This window comes from Saccostrea echinata, unplaced genomic scaffold, assembly GCF_033153115.1.
Source record: "Saccostrea echinata isolate AGI-Se365-2 ecotype Australia unplaced genomic scaffold, CSIRO_AGI_Sech_v1 ptg000028l, whole genome shotgun sequence".
Lineage (NCBI taxonomy): Eukaryota > Metazoa > Mollusca > Bivalvia > Ostreida > Ostreidae > Saccostrea > Saccostrea echinata.
Window position 1 is genome coordinate 7,744,142 of NW_026889777.1, and position 20,859 is coordinate 7,765,000.

Consider the following 20,859-nt stretch of genomic DNA (forward strand, 5'->3'; position numbering starts at 1 on the left):
ATGTCGAGGAGGTGTGCTGTATTTTTCCTGGTGTCGCTTTTCTCTGTCGGTCAAGCTCTTGGGGAAATGGACCCAGAAACATCCCTCCAAAAGGCACTCTTTAATGGATACAATCGATATCGTAAACCGGTCCGCAACAGAACTGTCAGTGTTTCATTCGGAGTCACCATTAAGCTGTATAGTATAGAACATGTCAACGAGAAGACGCAGACATTTTCATCAATTATCTGGTTAGCCTATGTATGGAAAGATGAATATCTCCGTTGGAATATTTCGGAATATGACATTAAAAGCCTAAGGATTCCAGCCGTAAAAGTCTGGGTTCCTTCTGTTTGTAATTTGAATGAACTAGAAATTGGCAAAAAATGTATGACTTTTGAATCCGTGAAAGACAATGAAGTTTTCATTTCACATGAAGGGGTTGTCCGTTTATATGACACGGTAAGGAGCTCCATTCAATGTGAAATCAACGTACTGAAGTACCCGTTTGACGAACAGAGATGCACATATGCATTTCAGTCCCTCTTATCAGACACTCACCAAACAGAGATTATAGACAACTATTCTTTCATTCACACATCAAGCCTAACAAATAACGGAGAATGGAGCCTCCTTTCTGTAGAGAAGGAAATAAAGAAAACACGGTACGTAAGTAGTAATTCCACATACAGTAATATAAATTTTGTCGTGAAAATACGACGACGTCCAATCCTTGCTATTTTAACTTCGGTGATACCGATAGTTGCGCTCTCAGCAATGAACATTTTCTGCTTTGTTCTGCCAGTAGAAGCCGGTGAAAAAATTGGCATGTCTATGGCTTTATTTCTAACCTTTGCTGTGTTTGCCAGCATTCTGAGCGATACAATGCCCTCGTCCTCGGAGAACATCTCGTGGTTCAGTGTTTATGTCACCACACAGGTTATTCTGAGCGCCATCGTTGTAATTCTGGAAACTATCGTTCTCCGTATTTATCATAGAGATCCCATGTCAAACGAGAATAAAGATAATACACAGCAATTTTATTGTACGACTGTCAACAACGGGGTGGAAAGTAATAAAACATTTACTAGGCCAGAAGGACTTGTGAAACTTACCACTTCCTGCAGTAAAGATACAGCTTTGAGGGTAGAAAATACCTTTATGGCGGTCATCATCTTCTTAAATATTGTTTCAATTTGTGTTTTAGGCGTGGAAATTCTTTAGTTTTGACTTTCAAGAGGTAAAGAAGTGAATTTCTGTAATAGATTGAATGAAATTTAGAAATGTCCTTTATTTTTTTTTAGTTCACTGGGATTTATGCATATATCGAGTAGATAACTGAATAAAAATAAGTAATGTTAATTGATAAAACGTCAGCGATATATTGAAAGCAACAGACATCATTTTTTTCTCTCGTGTAGAATTTGCGCCTATATCAAATTCTGCTTCATAAGAATATTAAAACAGGCCGTATATAAAGGAACACAATTAGTGCACATTGGAGTTCCGACAGATTGTTGGAAGATCTGGTCAATGAGGAACTCCAGCATATCATTGTACTATCATTTTCAAAGCACTTGTGAGTAGAATGAGAATGGTTTTAAATAAAATAAAAATGTAGATGAACTTGTCAATCAAATACTAGTATATCGTAAGGAATGGCTTTATAAAGTCTTGAAGAATCATACAATTTGAGGTAATGGATTTTGAAAATAAATGTGTTTTCAAATTATCTAAAATGTTCTGTCATATGGTTTTGAAGAATCTCTTGAAAGGAAATTAAGAGTATACTTTAGATAACAACTTGCAGATTTGAATTCAAGTTCTAAAATGCAATATAATTGTAATAATGAAACTTTCAAAGGACTGTGTTATTGCGTGTTCTGTCAACTAGAACCAGTATATATACAACTTGTACTCTTTAAATTAAAAAAAAGATTATAATAATGAACATGTTCAAAGAACTATATTTTTACATGTTCTGTCAACTAGAACCTGCACATACATGTACTTTTAAAAATACCTATTACATTTTATTCACTAAGGACATAAGGAAAGATGCTTAGCATTTTGCCACTAAACCGTTTAAACAAGATTTCGATATCCATCTTATACTTTGAATCCATTCTAACAACTAAAAGCATCGATGTCTTCCCATTTACATGTATGTAGAATCTTCGACAGAATTCATAATATCTATAAAATATTGTCACTTATTGAAAGATTGGGGTTCCCTAAATTATGGACCCTTTAAAAATATTGAATTAAGGTCTTCATTCTATAAATAAATACACTTTAACATTAATGATGTTAAGCGGGACTACAGTTGAAAATGAAAGAACATGAACACGTTGGAGGATACAGTTTCAGATGGTCGATATCAAGGCATTGTGGAATTTTTATATGTAATTAAAAAGTTTGCAGATATATATATGAGATAAAAGTAATTTCGCATGTGTTGTTTATACTAAGATCCATTCACGATTGTCATGTACGTACAGAAGTTATTTTTAAAATGAACAAAAGACATTTATGACAACCTAACAACAAAACTTAATGATTATATTCTACCAGATGATTCGTTACGCAAGAGCATGCACTACGTACGAACAAAAACGAGGCGCTATTGACTAATAAGTTGATGATAAAAGGATATCAACAGTCCCCATTAAAATCAACATTTCGCAATTTCTATGGTCGATACAATGACCTTGTTTAACACTATATTGTCTACGGATTTTTCCGTTTGAACGATTATCAAAAGGAGGACATGGCGGGTGTGACCAGTCGACAGGGAATGCTCACTCCTCCATGGCACCTGATCCCACCTCTGATGTTTTTAGAGGTTCGTGTTTACGCTGCTCTCAATTTGTTTTGTTTAAATGGACTTTTGAGCTTGACTGCTGTTTGTTATCTTCATATTTCATGTCACTTAGCGTTATTTATTGATCTAAGAGTACTGTCCGTGCATGAGCTTAACAATTATTATATATCACAATGAGTATACAGCCAGCATTATTTACAATGTATTAACGTAATGACAGAGTAATCGCCCTTTAAAAGGTCATTTATATAATATCACATTCAATTCAACTTTGGTATTTTACAACAAGTTTACATTCTCCAGAAATGCACTACATCATTATTCTCGTTGCAAAACAATTGCTGTCATGGAGTCAATGCGGTTACTTGCGTTCTTTATAACAAGTAAGTTAATGGTTACATAATGTTCTATAACGAAGTTATTTTATATTCATCTTGGATTCCAAAATATGATGAATTGAGTTTCTATCAAGTCTTGCACATTTTATGTATATAACAAAAGTTATACATAATTTGAAATTCATATCCGTGATGCAGAACTCTAGACGAAAGGTCTATTTATCTGTATAGTGTTTATGGTGATAACGTAGATTAAAGTGAAATTAAGTTCTCCGATTCTTTTTCAGTATATACTGTACAGATTTTAGGGCATCGCAAACTGGATGTACGCATAAAGATAAATGAAGTGCTATACGAGAGAAGAAGAAACATCAGAAACAGCGAACAACCACGTGCAGTAAGCCGTGTAAGAGAGCTGCTAATGGACAACAACAACGGTTTAAAAGTTGTGGATAACGGTAAATCTATCGAGAGCACAAAAATCCTCCGACTCCAAGAAACTTACAAAGACATTCCCATTTTCAATGCATACATAACAGAAGAAGTTGATTCCGACACGGATCAGTGGACAGGTCAAGTTTCTGGTTCATGGTACGATGAACTGGAGGAGGATATAATTGATGTTGTTCCACGGTTGAGTGAGGATGAAGCGTTGTCAGCTGCTGTGCTCAATGAGGGATTAAACAATACGTCAGCATTACATAAAAGTGAGATTCTCTTGATGATCATGCCAACTGATGGCGGAGCAATTCTGTGTTACGATGTTACATTGACAATTATCACACCAGAAACAATGAAAAGACCAGGATATATTATTGATGCAAATTCGGGACAAATACTTTACAGAATACAGCGACTACAGAATTTTGGTATAAATGCTGTCGGTGGAAACAATAAAACTCAGAAGATTAAGTATGGTGAAGACTTCCCGCCTTTAAAAGTCAAAATTGGCAAAGCAAGGAAAAAATGCAGACTAAAATCTAATTACGTACGCGTGTTCGATTTACAAACTGCAAAGACACTCCCGTCAAAATCTAAGCCATATACATTTCCTTGCAGCAAAGGCATAAAAGATAATGTGAACGGTGGGTTTTCTCCTATGTCTGATGCCTTTTATATATCTGAGCAAGTCTTCAAAATGTTTGAAGATTGGGCCCACACGCCTGTTGTTACCAAGCCTCCAGTTGACGTATGGGTACATTATGGAAAGTTACAATTTGAAGCGTCGTACAATGGGGAGGGTATAATTTTTGGAGATGGTGGCAAGTATTATTATCCACTGGTAACATACGATATAGTGGGTCATGAATTTGCTCACATATTTACCGAGGGGCACTCACATCTCGTATATGCGAATCAGTCTGGGGGTATCAATGAGGCATATTCCGACCTCGCTGGAGAAGCTTTAGAATTGTACATAACAGGGATGTTTGATCTTCATACCGGTGCCAAGTCTGATAAAAACGATAATGAAGGTATCCGTGATCTATGTGATCAAAATAAAGATGGTAGCTCCATAGTCCATGTCAAAAATTATCAGGATGGAATGGAGGTTCACGAGTCCAGTGGAATATTCAACAAAGTTTCTTGTACATTGATCAAAGAACCCACTTTTGGACTAAAGATAGTTTTTCAGATCTTTACTCATGCTAACAGGTTCTACTGGGCTCCTTATTCCAATTTTTCAGATGCGGCCTGTGGGGTCCTCAAGGCCGCTTATGATCTTGGTCACGACACAGAAATTATTCGAAAAGCATTCAAGGTAGTAGGCATCAACGTATGCGAAATAGAGACATACATGCGGAAAATTTACGGGAAAACACACATAAAAAGTTTGACAGCAAAAGGAACGGAAAATATTGTTTTTGGTTTTGACGGACGGACATCTTCTGGTCAGCTAGTCCGGATTTTTACAGAGGGTGGATCAGGTGACGTAGATTTGTACGTAAATAATGATTTAAATCTAGACAAAACTTTGACAACATACATATCTACTTACAAAGGGAACGTTGAGGTAATACAGATTCCATTTAAACAATGTCTGATGAAAATATGTTATATACATCTTGTCCCAAAAGCTGAAGGCTTCAGAGAAGTTTCTTTTCAATTAAATATTATTTGAGAATGGAGAGTTCAAAATGAAAGAATTCTGAAAGTAGACGATAGTCATCTAAAAACTGTAATTATATAAACTAAGAATTATTTATGATATGCAAGAGAACAAAATTATTGGGGACCCTGCTGAAGGAAAAAGGATATTTTAAAATATTTAGAAATACTTGATTTGTTCAATTTATCATTAATTTACTTTGCATGTTTTCTACGTGTAATATGACGACACGGCTTATGGTATGTGCCCAGGCCCGTAGGAAGCAATTTCACTTTGAGGGGGCACGACCATACATTTTCAGTTGGGAGGGGGGCACATTCAACAACCAAAATTCCTTGACAAGCAAAAAAAAAGAAAAAAAAAAAAGTCATCAGACCTAATTATTGAGGGGAGCACAAGCATATAGTAGCTATTCTATATATCGGCAAAATAATTGGGGGGCATGGCCCCCCGTGCCCCCCCCCCCGGTTCCTACGGCCATGGTGCTACATCATTTTGAAGATTTTTTTGCCATAGAAAATACATGAATATATCAGGCATGGTCAAGTGATATTTTTCTCTGAATAACCTCTATTTTCTTAGGGTTATTAAAAAATTACGAAGTCACTGGTACTTGAATTTTACTTCCTTATAAACGAGATTCTTTTTATCCGTACAAGAAACAAAGTAAAAAGTGGCCTATGGGATTCCGAAAAAAATCTTGAACCGAGATTTCCATATAACCGACTTTGACTGTATGATACTGGTGTTCGCTTTGTATTTTCCCAAAAATTTAACTGTATCAGTGGGAATGGCTTTTCTTGTAACCGTAGTGATATACTTTGGACTGAGATGAACAAAATAAAAAAAGAAGTTTGGTGTTATATATATATAATTTAATTTTGTTTGTATTCTAGCCTCTGATTGGTTAATATCCAAAAAGGAACACAAATTATTTCTGTATAACCTGGTTTGGTATGGGGACACACCCCCCCCTGACAACCAGCTGAATCGTCTGTATCCATGCAATCCTCTCATTTCCAGTCCTCGGGATTCATGGAAAATTCCAGATTTAATAAATGTACCTTTAACTTCAAACAGTAACTCGGATCTTACCACATGTAAACAAAAAACATGGCTGCTAGGACTATGTATCAGTTTTTACCTCCCCTTGCTTCCCATCACTTCCGTTACTAGGGTTGTATTATTGAGCGGCAAATTTGAACTAATAAAAAGCAACGAAATTTTACACCCAGAGTTGTTTAATGATTTTAGAATTAAATTATAAGGAATGACTCTAATTCTTGGCCAAATTATTCGAGGATAACCTGGATTGGGTCAGTTTACGCTGTTTTATAATCCGCTTCGCGGATTATAAAGCGTAAACTGACCCAAACCAGGTTATCCTCGAATAATTTGGCCAAGAATTAGAGTCATTCCTAAAATATATATATATATATATATATATATATATATATATATATATATATATATATATATTAGGGATGTCAACGAATATTCGAGTACTCGACTATCGTTCGATCATACCGACTATCGACTAAAATTTCTTTAGTCGGTTATTCGTTTAAAATGTGTTACCTAATAGTAATTTTGAATTCAAGGTAATAAACTTGGATTCGCCCATTTCATTTATATACAGATCAATGTTCTCGTAAGTAAAACTCAGCGTATGGTTTAACTGCTCAAAGGAAATTATCTGTATGTCGATTTATGTTCGGCAAATATGCCTCCAAAATATACAGTTTTGATATACTTTAAAAGATGTCATGATGGAAAAAAAAGTTAAAAGTACGTTATCATGGTTATGTGAAACTGAACTTGTATTCTGCAGTGGAACATCAAATATTATGTATCATATGCCGAATCTGTCAAACATACATGTAGTTAACACAGTCTTTAAGTGAAACTTTTCTTAAGTAAGTGCTCCGCAAAAAATGCCAAAAAAGCAGAGCCGGAAAGAAAAGGGTTGCTATCACAAACATGATTATCAAGGAGTGTCTACCACTTATTGTTGCAAATGGAGAGGATGTTCAAGGATTGTCTGGTTTTGTAGATTCAAATTATAAAGTTTGAACCTGCAATTCCATAATGCAACTATTCATAAAGAATAATTAAACATCTGTTACAAAATTGTAAATACTTGTAAATTCGGTAACAGTTATGAGCGTAATTATTAATTAATTTAATGGTGTTTCTTTCTGATATTAATATCATGCAGTCATTCAAGATTGTATTGATTATTTGTACAAAATCTCATAATTAAAATTTATCGCAAGCTCTCTCTGGTTTTATAAAAGGCACGCTTTAATTGTTTACCAGTCAAAGGTCACTGACATGACACGTAGAAATGGCTTCAATTAACGGGTATACATGTACTATAGTTATGAAAAAAAAGGACAAATGCGAGTGTTCGATACCATCCATTTGATAAAATGTGCAGTAAATATTATATTAATTTTAAAATCAAATACATTGGATAGATGTAGATGTACAATATTTATTGTACAACGTAAATGTTTACGCTTTAGAAATTCGTTATATGTATAATGGTGATAGCGTACAGTGTAGGTTAAATATTGTACAACTAGTCTATAAAAGATAAATAGTGAAAATGACATGAAAATTAATTTAAATTTCAACGAATATTCGACTATCGTTCGACTAAAGCCTCCGACTATTCGACTAAGCCGTCCGAATAAAATTAACATCCCTAATATATATATATATATATATATATATATATATATATATATATATATATATATATATATATATATATATATATATATATATATATATATATATATATATATATATATATAGAAAACCACCTAATGAAATGATATTGGAATTACATGTATATTGTAAATTATAGTATAGTCATTTTAATAAATTTTATGAAAATATAACATGTATTTGATTATAAAGTCTTTCCACCTTCTGGGGGAAGAGCTCTTGAAATTGTTCTGTTGATTTTTTTTTCTTTTTGCTCTCTAAAATGTTTTTTTTTTTTCGTTTCAAAGTTTATCAAAAAGATTTTTTCTTAGTGGAAGAGGACCTAAGAAAATATGACTCAAGAAATTTGACACGTCTTTCAACTATGACCCCTTTCGGAGTTATTTCCCATGTCAAGTAAAGTGGTCGTTATCACTGCTCCTCTAAAACCGCAATTAAACCGTAGAGAAACCAGACCTTAATCAACTTTAGTAGAAGCTTCAGTCTATTCAGTGCGAAAGGGTTTATCGAGATCTATTAGTTATTGCCCCTGAAAGTTTTTGCTGTTTATGTTAAATTATGAATTGTAGGGTCATGGGATTAACTGTAATACATTCTTCAACCGTTGATCTTGAAATTTAGGTCAAGGTCATTTGAAAGCAAAGAAATTCTGCTTTTTCATATCTCTTTTGTCTTTCAACATATAAATCAATGCATGTTTGACTGCTCTTTTAAAAGTATATTTCAGAAGTAGCTTTCGCGACTCCCAGCTTCGAATTCCCCATTGGAGTTATTTCCTTTTGCATGATAAACCTTGTTGTCGCTACCCCTCGAAACCGAAAACCGTAGCGGCACGAAACGATCATCGCTGTATTACCTTACAAGGTGATTTTCCAACCTATTCATTGTGAAAAAATGTAGACTTCTTGTGACAGTTGTTGCCCATTAAAATCTTGAGCTTTCATCATCAAAGCCAAACTTTTAAAGGGTGACTCCTAGAAACATTGGACTGGCTGCAATAGAACGTGTGACCTTTGAGCATGAAAGTTGGGTCAAAATTAAAGGTCAAGGTCAACGTAATCTAGACGAATAGTTGATATAGGCCGTTTACCCAAATGACCTTAAATTTTGACTTTGACATTGACCCTGATCCAAGTGTAAGAAGTAAAATTTAGAGCAAGTTTCTAGACTCAGCTTGCGGTGTATTTAAATTTCTCAATTTGCAGAAAATAAATTAGAGGTTTTATTTTTTTTTTTTAAATGACCTTAAATGTTGACCCTTAGTGTTCATTACATGAGAAAAGACTCTAAGATTTATACATGTATGTTTAGATTGCTTGTAGTAAGTAAAAATGAGATGGAAAACAGAATGCACTCAATTGTTTTAAGCCTGTGGAAACAATATATAAGTTGCTTATAGTAAAACAAATTAGATTCGTACTTTCTTTCTTCTTGGAAACCGTCATGTAAATTAGGAGCTCCCCAATTTATAAAAAAAAAATGGGTAAATATGTTAAATCGTACAATCATCATCATTTATTTTAAATTAAATAGACTCTTAGACTTAAATAGATTCATATCAGCTATATAAGACTTTTAAAATATCTTTTGTAAATATCTAGTTAAATTTAAGTCATAAAATAAGGACTATGTGGTTGCTAAAGACACTGTTGAAGGCAGACGGGTAGCAACGGTTTCAAAAGTGGGGTGGCTTAGGGGCAACAACCCTCCCCCCCCCCCAAAAAAAAACTGTCCAACTGCCAAAAAACTGGGGCGGGGGGGGGACTTCTAGAATTAATCTGACAAGCGAAAAAAAAAAAGAAAAGAAAAAAAAATGTCCAAGTCTAAGAATTTGCTCGACCTTACAGATACAGTTGTGTGCCAAAAGTGAAGATAATTTTATTTTTTCCCTATATATTTATTTCATTGAAAACAACATTTTGTAAAATCACTGGAATGAATACATTTCTTGACAGATTTTACCACAATTTTCTCGATAATTCAAACATTTGTTATATTTGATAAAAACAGTAGTTTTTATCTGATCAGCATCGATAGGCCTATTTAAAAAATATAGTAATTCAAGTGCGACATGAAAATTTAAGTCATATACGCACAACTTTGATCTTGAATTTTAGAACTGATGTAAATGAAGAACTATCTTTTTCTAAAAATTAAGTATGTGATTATCTTTAAAAAAAAGATAACTACACATTTTCTGGTTTAAGTATTGAAATAAATAATGAAATTGGACAAAAATTGACCATTTGCCAGCGATTTAACTATATGTGGTTTACAATAAAATAAAGAGAGAAGAAATAAATTAATCTTCACTTTTGGCACACGTCTGTACATGTAAAATAAAGGAAATAAAGGGGAGGGGTTAACCAGCAATTTAACTATTTTTAAATGAAAATTTATTATAAATCAGAATACTTTACTCAGAAAAAGCCACCCCCCCCCCCCGCGCATTCTACAGACTTATCTATGTGAGGTACAAAAAATGTAAGAATTAAGTAACCTTTAATTTATCAAAGTTTTGTTGCCGATATCACAGGTACCTGTAGGGGATATATCATTCAAACCATAAAAACTTGGTAGCGAATCGTGTGGTAACCGCCCATGAAATAGCGTCAATGAAAATTGCGCGAATTCTTGGATCTTGTTCCAGATACTCCCCTCAACAAAGCTATTTCTGCAAAGCATTTACACATATGTCTGACTGGATAAACAGGCGTTTTACTATTGTGTTACCAGGACAAACAATTTCTATAACAAATGTTTTGAAAAAAGAAGATCCGCCTCCGAACAGCTTCGACAAAGAACAAGAAAGTCACAGTCATGGATTTCTGCTTGGTTTTGGATTTAAACAATTTATTCACAATAGAGAAAATGTGGATAATTACCTGAACTCGGCCATAACAGCTTATAATGTAACCAGAGATCTAAATATTGCAAATATTGATGGTGTGAACGTAGCAAGCGTATATATTGGGGAAAGTGAAAGTAGATTTCCAGTCACTCGCGGCGTGGCCCTGTATTCGGCAAATTGTGCACATATATCAACTTGGCAATTAAATCTAGATACAGAAAAGATACCAATGATAAAGAAAATATTTCAAAAATATGGAATAGATACAGTATTTCGAATAAGTCCTCTCCCCAAAGAAAACAGAAGAAATTGTAGGACTGAAAATAACAAAGCCATAGGAGTGTTTCGATACGACGATTTATCTCAGTCATGTACACCTGTAGAGAAGGCACAGTTTCAGATATGCGATTCTAGTCCAGGTTCGACCTCTCCAGTGTTTGACAGTGAATTGTATTGCCCTGTTTTCCACAATCTATCGAGAACAAGGTCCATTTTGGAAAAGGTATTTATATTTTCAATTTGTCCTAATGAACAACGTATTACTGCATTATAAATTATTGGCACTCTCCAGAATTTGAAAATAAAGATATATCTACTGTAATGGTTTGGGCCGTGGATATCGTCCTGGGTAGCTCAGTCGGTAGAGCACCTGACTAGTGATGCAGGGGTCCTGAGTTTGAATCCTGGTCCAGCCATACACTTTCTCCTTTCCCATTGCAGATTTGGTGCCGTTGGCCACCCCTGGACTTGCAGGTGAAAGTCCTGCCAGGGGCAATGAGAACTTGGGTTCTGTCTGGGAGGGTGAAGACGATTTAAGGAGAGAGAATGTATAAATGGTTCTGGCCATGGATATGGGCCTGGGTAGCTCAGTTGGTAGAGCACCTGACTACTGACTAGTGATGCAGAATTCCCAGGTTGGATTCCCGGTCCAGCCATACATTTTCTCCTTTCCTGTTACATTTGCTATACCATATACTAGGGTGTGCATTTGCAATATACATGTTTACAATGATACATGTAGAATTTTCGCAAATCATTGACACTTATTTTAAATAATTGACAAGCTCTTTTTGCTGTTGACAAGTTCTTTTTGCTGTTGTCAAGTTCTCTTTGCTGTTCTTTTTTGTGTTGACTAGATCTTTTTGCTGTTGAATAGTTAATGAAGGGCTGTGTATATACCAAGATCAATAAATCATGCTTGTGGTTACCTTCACTTTTTGGTGCTGATAAAGAAATAGATGAATGAACAATTCAGTAGAGGTTGATTACCAGTCAACTGGATGAAATTTACACAACTTTTCAAAAGCTCAAGCATGCTCTTTTGAGTTTCACCATAAAAAATACAGCAAATGTTGTAAACAGTATATAGAGAGCTTGTACTGTGTTGTTAGCTTTGGGGCAATGCTGAGCTTTGGGACAATGCTAAGCTTTGGGGCAATGCTACATGTAAGCTTTGGGGCAAAGCTAAGCTTTAGGACAAAGCTTCTCAGATTGGAATGAAGTTTAATGTATTATAGGGAAATTATTTGTTGTTGCTAGCAAGTTGGCTTTTCTAGTGATTTGGTAGAGTATAGCTCCCTCTATTTCAGGTATAGAAAACTAGAAAAGACATGTCACCATTTTATAAGTCTAAAATATCAGTGAAATTATTACTTCATGTATATCAACAAAACTGCATTAAAATCTGAATTTACCTATAAAGTTACCTTAGAATCATATTCAAGGATTCTGTCTAAAACTTGTATTCAATCATATAGCACAAAGCTAATCCATCAAAAAAATGTTTAAGTCCACAGTTTGGATGAAAGAGGCAGAAGAACTTCTTGAAATTTGTGATGCCACAGTTTCTTCAGACTTTAACCTTGAAGAACTGAAGAAGAAGATGAAATTTCCATTTGTTGTTGTGGAGGGTTTAGATGCCACTGGTAAGTACAAATAAAACATGATAATGTTCTAACATTGTTATTGTTTTCAAGAACAATATCAAGAGGTTTGACAAAGAGCTTTCTATTTTCTAAAAATTAACAATAAACATTTATATAATAGTGTTATGACTTATGTACTATGCAGAAAAAGTGGTCAGGGTTTGACATATGGTGGTTGAGCTGGAGACACCATTATAATTATTATGCTGACTGTTGTATGTATAACAACAATAGTACATAGTACATATACCTCTAGTTTACAATAATTTGCAATGTGTCCATGTTTTGATATCTGGCAATTACAAGACAAATACAGTGTTCACATAAACCTCAATACATGTAACTGAAAAAAAACCCTGTTTTAGGGAAGACAACATTGACTGAGACCTTGGAGAAGAAAATGTCTGCCTGTAGATACTTCACACCTCCTCCCGCTATACAGCATCTGAGGGAACATTTTGATAACCTCCCAGAAATTGTCAGAAGGGCCTACTATACCATTGGCAACTATATTGTTTCCATAGCAATACTAAAAACATGTCAGGAAAGACCTGTTATTATGGACAGGTGAGTACATAGATGAAATAGAAGTTTTGATGTGAAATTAAAAAAGAATGTGCATACATTAAAAGTTGTGGTTCACATATATTTCTGTCACTTTCCAGAGTTACTTCTCTGTTAACAGAACATAAACTTTTATTTCTCCTTTATAGCCCCCTTTTTATACCCCCCCCCCCCCCCCTCCGAAGAAGAGGGGGTATACTGTTTTACCCTTGTGTGTCCGTTTGTGTGTCTCTCCGTAACAAGTTTTCATCACAGTTTCCTCAGCAACTACTCATCCCTGATGCTTACAATTTTAGCACACTATTTATCTAGGCATGCCATATGGTGGGATTCATTTTTGTACAAATCTGATATCAACTTCCTGTTTATTTCTGCATCTGTCCGTACCAAATTTTCATTGCAGTTTTTTCCAGCAAATACTCATTGCTGATGCTTGAAATATTAGCACATTCTTTGTCTAGGCATCCATATGGTGGAATATATTTTTGTACAAATCTGGACTGGGTTGCTCAAAACCTTGGTTAGCGCTAACTGCTGGTTAAATCTTTTATCCAGCAGTTAACTTTTAACCATTGGTTAAATTTTGTTGCTCAGAATTTATCCACTGGTTAACTTTGCTATCCAGTGGTTAAATATTGGCCAAAGTTTGCCATTCCACAGAGGTGGGTTTAGTCTCTTATCCAGTTGATAATAATGGCTGCCTTGTTTTTGTTTTTTCGTAAATTTTGAAGGATAACACAAGAAGCTAAGGCTTATATGAATTGTAATCATGAATTTAATGTTGAGGAGTACTAACAAAGACACAGTCATTTATAAGTCAAGTAGAAATGGCTTTGCAGCAGTATGGAAGAGGAGATAACAATACTATCAGAGATATGATAGGATTTCATGTTTCAGCATCAGCAAGAATTATGTTTCGAATGGGTTTTTAAAGGCTAAAATTGTTGGTGTTACAAAGGATTTTATCAAGTGACAATTTCCTGCTGATAAAAAAATGATGATAAATATATGTATGTAAAAATGAATAAAATTGTTTGTCATTTGTATACAGGCTTAATAACGGATACAAATAAATAGATATATTACTTTGATAACCAAACATAAACTATTAAAATACATTAGAATAAATTGGGAATTGATACCCCTCCCTTCTCTTCAAATGTCTTGTTTTTTTTTTTTATTTAATCATTTTTTACAATATTAATTATCATTCGCTTGACAATGATTTTTTTATTGACCCAATTTTTTTAAGCGATGCCTCTTGCCTGATGCATTAAATAAAGAGTGTATCCCCTACTTCCTTTGATTTTACATTCATTTTGACTAGGTACCTCTGTGATTATAAATAAATAAAAATAATTTTAAAAATGATTTGCACATTTGATATTTATAGATATCTATATATAGTCCTTTATTTTTTCTAAATATTGATAGTTATTAAAGGTGTGGTATTTATGTAATAAACTTTGGATAATGCATTAATGCGTTTTAGTTACACAGTGTATGGGTACGGAGCGAAAAGCCTTAGTGACGAAATCAATTTATCTATGTATTCGACCATGACATTTCTGTTACAGAAGTGCAAATAGTAGTGACTACTAACTATCTGTGTTATTAAGACAGATATAAATGTGATAAAAGTTTCTTTTTTTTTCTTTGTAAGTGTTTGAAATGAGTTCCCTCAGGAAAGGTAACTATTTAAATCAAGAATGCAGACAGTGCGAATTTCCTCGGATGCATAGCAGACGACGTTTACTTGGTGATAACATGTAAAGGTGGTCAATCAGTTATTATTTAAGCATGAGACGATGCAAATTGATGCACTTAGCTTGTAAGTATTGAATAGGAATAATTCCGATGAGATATTGCGAGTCACTATGCATTGTCTTGAACACTATCTAGATTCAATGAGGGCTATGGTGCCCACCATCAGTCTTATTTTACACAGCCCACTTTCTATCTTCGCAGCGGCGCTAATTCTCCTAAACCACTCTATGTTCTTATCGATCCTCCACTTGAATTTACAGCATAATTCTTAGACAATCCTGTGCTTTCTTGACTTTTCGTGACTTAAACCGTTTGTTTAGTGTTAATAAATGTTACGTCTATGGTAATTTCTCCACTTCTTCAAGACATTTGTAACACTATATAACTTCTCACTTTTTACTCATATTGTATTAACCATAGTAGCCATTTTCTTTTGTTAAAGAGTAGACAAATGTAATGCATTGTGGGACACTAACCACTGGTTAAATCACTTAACCTGTGGTTAACTAACCAGGGGCTAATTTTATTTTGAGGAACAGATATTTGACCAGTGGATATAGAATTTAACCACCGGCTAACTTAACCAGTGATCAAAATTAACCAGTGTTTTGAGCAACCCAGTCCTGATGTCTACTTCCTCTTTATCCGTGCATCAGTACATATCAAATTTTTGTCGCAGTCTTCTCAGCAACTACTCATTGCAGGTGCTTGAAATTTTAGTACACTCTTTGTCTAGGCATGCCATATGGTGGGATTCATTTTTTTTACCAATCCGATGTCAACTTCCTATTTATCCATGTGTCGGTCCATACCAAATTTTAGTCACAGTTTTCGCAACAGAATTTTAACACACTCTTTGTTTAGGCATGCCATATGGTGGGATTCATGAGAGCATATTCACGTCAGAGCGGGGGTATAACTAGTGAGCATTGGCTCACAGACTTCTTGTCGATTCTTATGGGGAAATGCAATCATCTATGAAATTTTTTTTTCCTTAACAATGTAAATCATGAAGTTCTCAGCTTTATTTGCAATTAACTGATTCACTGATGTAACCAATAGCCATAATAACTATATATGGTCTTTTCCTGTTCATTGTGACAAATATGAAATCACCTTACCACATTTTTGACACCTTCAATAGAACAAAAAGGCCAAATTCAATCAAGCGTACATTAAAGTACTTTTTGGCAATGAGATTTCAACTGTTTTCTAATCCTTCTAAAGGGAGATGATAAACAAAAAGAGAATATGGGGTGTTGCAGGATTTGATGCTAAGTTTTCTTGTCCAGTCATGGAAGTTTTGTTTGAAAGATTTGTATGCATGTTTTCTCTTTTAAAACTGATGACCAGTATTTTAATAATTTGATTTCAGACATTTGATTTTTGGTTCATACTTTGTAATTAGAACATAAGGTATTTCCTTTGTTTTCTTGGCTTTACATCCCATATTATCTTAATAAATCTAATTAAAGTGTGTTTCATTATTTATTTTGAATTATCAAACATTACAAATTTTATACAAAAATAAAAAAGGTTTTATTTCTTGTAATCGAATTGAAATTATTCGAAAATCGAGGTTTTTGTTTGAACCGAATCGATTAAAAAAATTTGTGATTTGTGGCAGCCCTATTGTTCACAGTATACAGACATTTTTAGTTCACCTTACATGAAGTTAGGGGAGCTTATGTAATACCCTCGGCGTCGGCGTCCCAGGTTAATGTTTTTGGAACAGTTTTCTTTTCAAGTATTTCTATGGCCTATATTAGTCAGAGATTCATGGAGGATGCTTCTAGTGTGTTTTATTGTACCAGTCAAGGTTTGAGATGCTGCAATTTCAGCTAAAGAATGACCAGGTTAATGTTTTTGGAGCAGGTTAAAGTTTTTGGGGCTGGTTAAAGTTTTTGGAGCAGGTCTCATTTCCAAGTAACTATAAGCCCTATATTGACCAAACTTGCATGGATGATACATCTAAGGATGCACACTACTGAACTTGCTTCGGATGCAGGATCTGACCTACATTTTCTGGATGAGTAACTAGGTTAAAGTTTTTGGAGTAGATCTCATTTCCAAGTAACTATAAGCCCTATATTGACCAAACTTGCATGGATGATACATCTAAGGATGCACACTACTGGACTTGCTTTGGATGCTGGATCTGACCTATATTTTCTGGATGAGTGACCAGGTTAAGGTTTTTGGAGCAGATGTCATTTCCAAGTAACTATAAGCCCTATATTGACCAAACTTGCATGGATGATACATCTAAGGATGTACACTACTGGACTTGCTTCGGATGCTGGATCTGACCTATATTTTCCGGATGAGTAACCAGATTAAAGTTTTTGGAGCAGATGTCATTTCCAAGTAACTTTAAGCCCTATATTGACTAAACTTGCATGGATGATACATCTAAGGATGCACTCTACTGGACTTGCTTCGGATGCTGGATTTGACTTACATTTTCCGGATGAGTAACCAGGTTAAAGTTTTTGGAGCAGATCTCATTTCCAAGTAACTATAAGGCCTATCTGAACCAAACTTGCATGGATGATGCATCAAGGGACGAACAATCTCAAAACTTGCTTCGGATGCTGGATTTGACTTACATTTTCTGGATAAGAGACTAGTGTTAAGTTTTCAGATAAGTCTATTTCCAAGTAACTGCAAGCCTTATCAGACCAAAGTTGCATAAATGTTGCATCTAGGGATGCACACTCCTAGATTATTAGTTTAGTGTGGGACTTTGCCTTACTTAAAGACAACATTTGTTGAGGTGAGCTCTGTAATCTCTGATTACCTATGTTTAGTAATCTGTCAAAATCAGAAAAATTAATGTTTAGTAATGAATGAAGGATGGGGCAAAAAAAAATGGCAGGTTTTAATCATATTGAATCTTTTAAAAACGTTTTCTGAGGATAAAATTACCATCTACATGAAGTTTGATTTTTAAAGAACACTTTCTGGAGGATAAAGCTATCATCTTTTTATCATGTTTATTATCTCTTCTTTTTCAAATTTTAAAAGAGTTGTAAACAAGAAACAGGAAAAACAAAATCAGATATCATGTGTCAGAAAATGTTCTCATATTTTACACAGGTGCATATTAAGGCCTTGGGCCTCTTTTTTTTTTAGATAAATATGACTGAAAAATATAAAACAGAAATGCAGTAATATGTTTTTTTGATTGGCAAAATATAAGTGTTGACATTATGAATCCCTGAATCCTTCACCATTTTCTTCATCTGCTCCAGATATTGGCACAGCACTGCAGCATATGGTATAGCAAATGAAACTAGCAATGAGGACATACCACAGGAGGGCCACTGGGTGTATAAGTGGCCCCATGACCTTTTAACCCCTGACATTGTCCTGTTTCTGACAGTCAGTGAAGAGATCCGAAAGCAGAGGATGATGGGAAGAGGAGGGGAGAAAACCATGGAAGAAAAACATTTGGATAAAGATAGACTTTTCAGAGAGAGGTAAATTCTTATCTTAAACAGTTGCAGGGTAATTGATTAATATTGTACACTGCATACTTGTTTATACCTTCAGCTTAATTTCTTCCTATAGCAATGCCCTGTTCACACAAAAGCACATTAACTTTTTTATTTGCAGTAAAATAATACAAAGTAAAACTAGTATTAATTGTAACGGGGACCGTTACAGATGTTCCCCAAACGCTCCCCAACTTCCTTTTGGTGTCTTATTCCCCGTAAGCTTCATTAAAAAAGGCAATCAAGTATATTGGGTTTTTTTTTTTCTACGCATTACACGCGCGCGCACGGGCATTCATGTACAAAATGACCATGTCAACTTGTCCGCACTTTTAATACATCTTTATATTCAAATTTCATTAAAAGATAAAAAAAAATTCGGTTATATTAAGTATATCTGTCATTTTACGCATTGCACGCGCGCGCACGTGCATGCATGTCCATGATGATCGTGTCATCTTGTCAACACTATTAATATATCTACATATTTCGGGTATCAAATCATTTCCTCAAAAAGTATAAAAGTTACAGCTATATCAAGTATATTGGTCATTTTAGCATTGCGTGCGCGCGCACGTGCATGCATATGCATGTTGACAATGTCGTCTTGTCTACATTTATAGTATGTCTATATATTCTGAGTATCAAAGCATTACATCAAAAAATGTAAAAGTTCTGGCTTTATCAAGTATATTGATCATTTTACTCATTGCACGCGCACGCACGTGCATGCAAATGCATGCATGTGTGCGCTGATCATGTCATGTTGTCTATAGTTCTAATATATATTTATATTCTGAGTTTCAAAGCAATTCATCAAAAAATATACAAGTTAAGTCTATATCATTTGTATAGGTTATTGTAATCATTGCGCATGCGCACACGTGCATGAATGTGCATTCTGGCCATGTCATCTTGTCTACACTATTAATATATCCTGATATCCTGAGTATCAAAGCATTTCATCAAAAGATATGAAACTTATGGCTATATCAAGTATATTTGTCATTATACTCATTGCACGCGCACGCACGTGCATGCATGTGTGCGCTGATTAAGTCTTCTTGTCTACACTTCTAATATATATTTATATTCTGAGTGTCAAAGCAATTCATCAAAAAATGTACAAGTAAAGTCTATATCAATTGTATTGGTTATTTCAATCAATGCGCATGCGCGCACGTGCATGCATGTGCATTCTGACCATGTCATCTTGTCTACACTATTAATATATCCTTATATTCTGAGTATCAAAGTATTTCATCAAAAGATATGAAAGTTATGGCTATATCAAGTATATTGGTCATTTTACTCATTGCACGCGCACGCCCGTGCATGCACGTGCGCGCAAAATGACCTTCGTTCCGCAAATCTACATAACATTCCTATTAACCCTAAAAAGGTTTCAACTCAATCGGATGTATAGTTTCGGAGATCACTCACGGACAAAAAAGTACCCAGGAAGAAAAATAATAATAATAATAACTAGACTCTTGTTGCCATGGCAACAAAAAAGTCTTCCGTTCTACTAAATCTGTAAGAATTTGCTTTTTTCTGTGTAAAAAACATACATATCATATTTACTGTGAAAGAAATAAATAACTGGAGGAAAGTCCTTTCAGTACTTAAGGTACTTTGATTTTCATGATCAATCTTGTATAATGCATTTGGCACCTATGAGATATTTACGTATATCATAGAGCAAGGATAATTAACATTTAAAAAAAAATGTTTGCAATAAATTCTAAGACAAACAAACAGACGAACGAACACCGTACTATCACAAACTTTACTGTGTATATGTTCTGGCATATAATTGTGATGGTGTTATAAAAAATATAATGAATTAAGTTAATATCAAATTAAACGTAAAGTCACTGAGTTTTGAATATAATATAATATTAAGATTTGACAGCATACCTATAAGAAAGATTATTCAATTACAGTAATTATTCAGCAATCGATTGATTGATTGATTGATTGATTGATTGACTATTCATCTTCTTCTCTTAGAATCATTTGGCCCATTTATCACACTGGTCAAATCCTCACATTATATGACAAGAAAAACATTTAGCGTATTAGATAATCAAACGCTCTCGTGTTATGATCAATCCATTCTATTCATGTGAATGATATGTAGAATTCAAACGTATGCTGGAGATGCCCGTTTTCATACTTGTATTAAATGTTTAGTCAGTAACACGTCTTTCCGATGATGGCAAATTCACAGCTAATTAATTACCTATTTAAAATTCTAATATAAGC

At 34.4% G+C, this 20,859-nt stretch overlaps 2 protein-coding genes across 2 annotated transcripts in view; both read left to right on the forward strand.

Moving 5' to 3' along the window:
* LOC133193973 (virulence metalloprotease-like) lies at nt 1-5,589 on the forward strand. The gene is made up of 2 exons (XM_061329885.1): nt 1-1,051; nt 3,429-5,589. Exons 1-2 carry the CDS (start codon nt 1-3, stop codon nt 5,261-5,263), a joined length of 2,886 nt encoding a protein of 961 aa, XP_061185869.1. The 3' UTR covers nt 5,264-5,589.
* A 5,036-nt stretch (nt 5,590-10,625) lies between these two features.
* LOC133193696 (UMP-CMP kinase 2, mitochondrial-like) overlaps nt 10,626-20,859 on the forward strand; it is a 16,075-nt gene continuing 5,841 nt past the window's right edge. The window contains exons 1-4 of the mRNA XM_061329650.1: nt 10,626-11,340; nt 12,628-12,763; nt 13,129-13,330; nt 18,349-18,576. Coding sequence (XP_061185634.1) covers nt 10,681-11,340; nt 12,628-12,763; nt 13,129-13,330; nt 18,349-18,576 — 1,226 coding nt within the window. The 5' untranslated portion in view covers nt 10,626-10,680. The remainder of the gene's footprint in view (nt 11,341-12,627; nt 12,764-13,128; nt 13,331-18,348; nt 18,577-20,859) is intronic.

What these genes read in the sequence shown, in the direction of transcription:
- LOC133193973 (XM_061329885.1), top strand. Translation starts at nt 1, where the DNA reads ATGTCGAGGAGGTGTGCTGTATTTTTCCTGGTGTCGCTTTTCTCTGTC. An exon ending in TGTCAACAACGGGGTGGAAA is followed by an intron (nt 1,052 to 3,428) that starts GTAATAAAACAT and finishes ATTCTTTTTCAG; the next exon opens with TATATACTGTACAGATTTTA.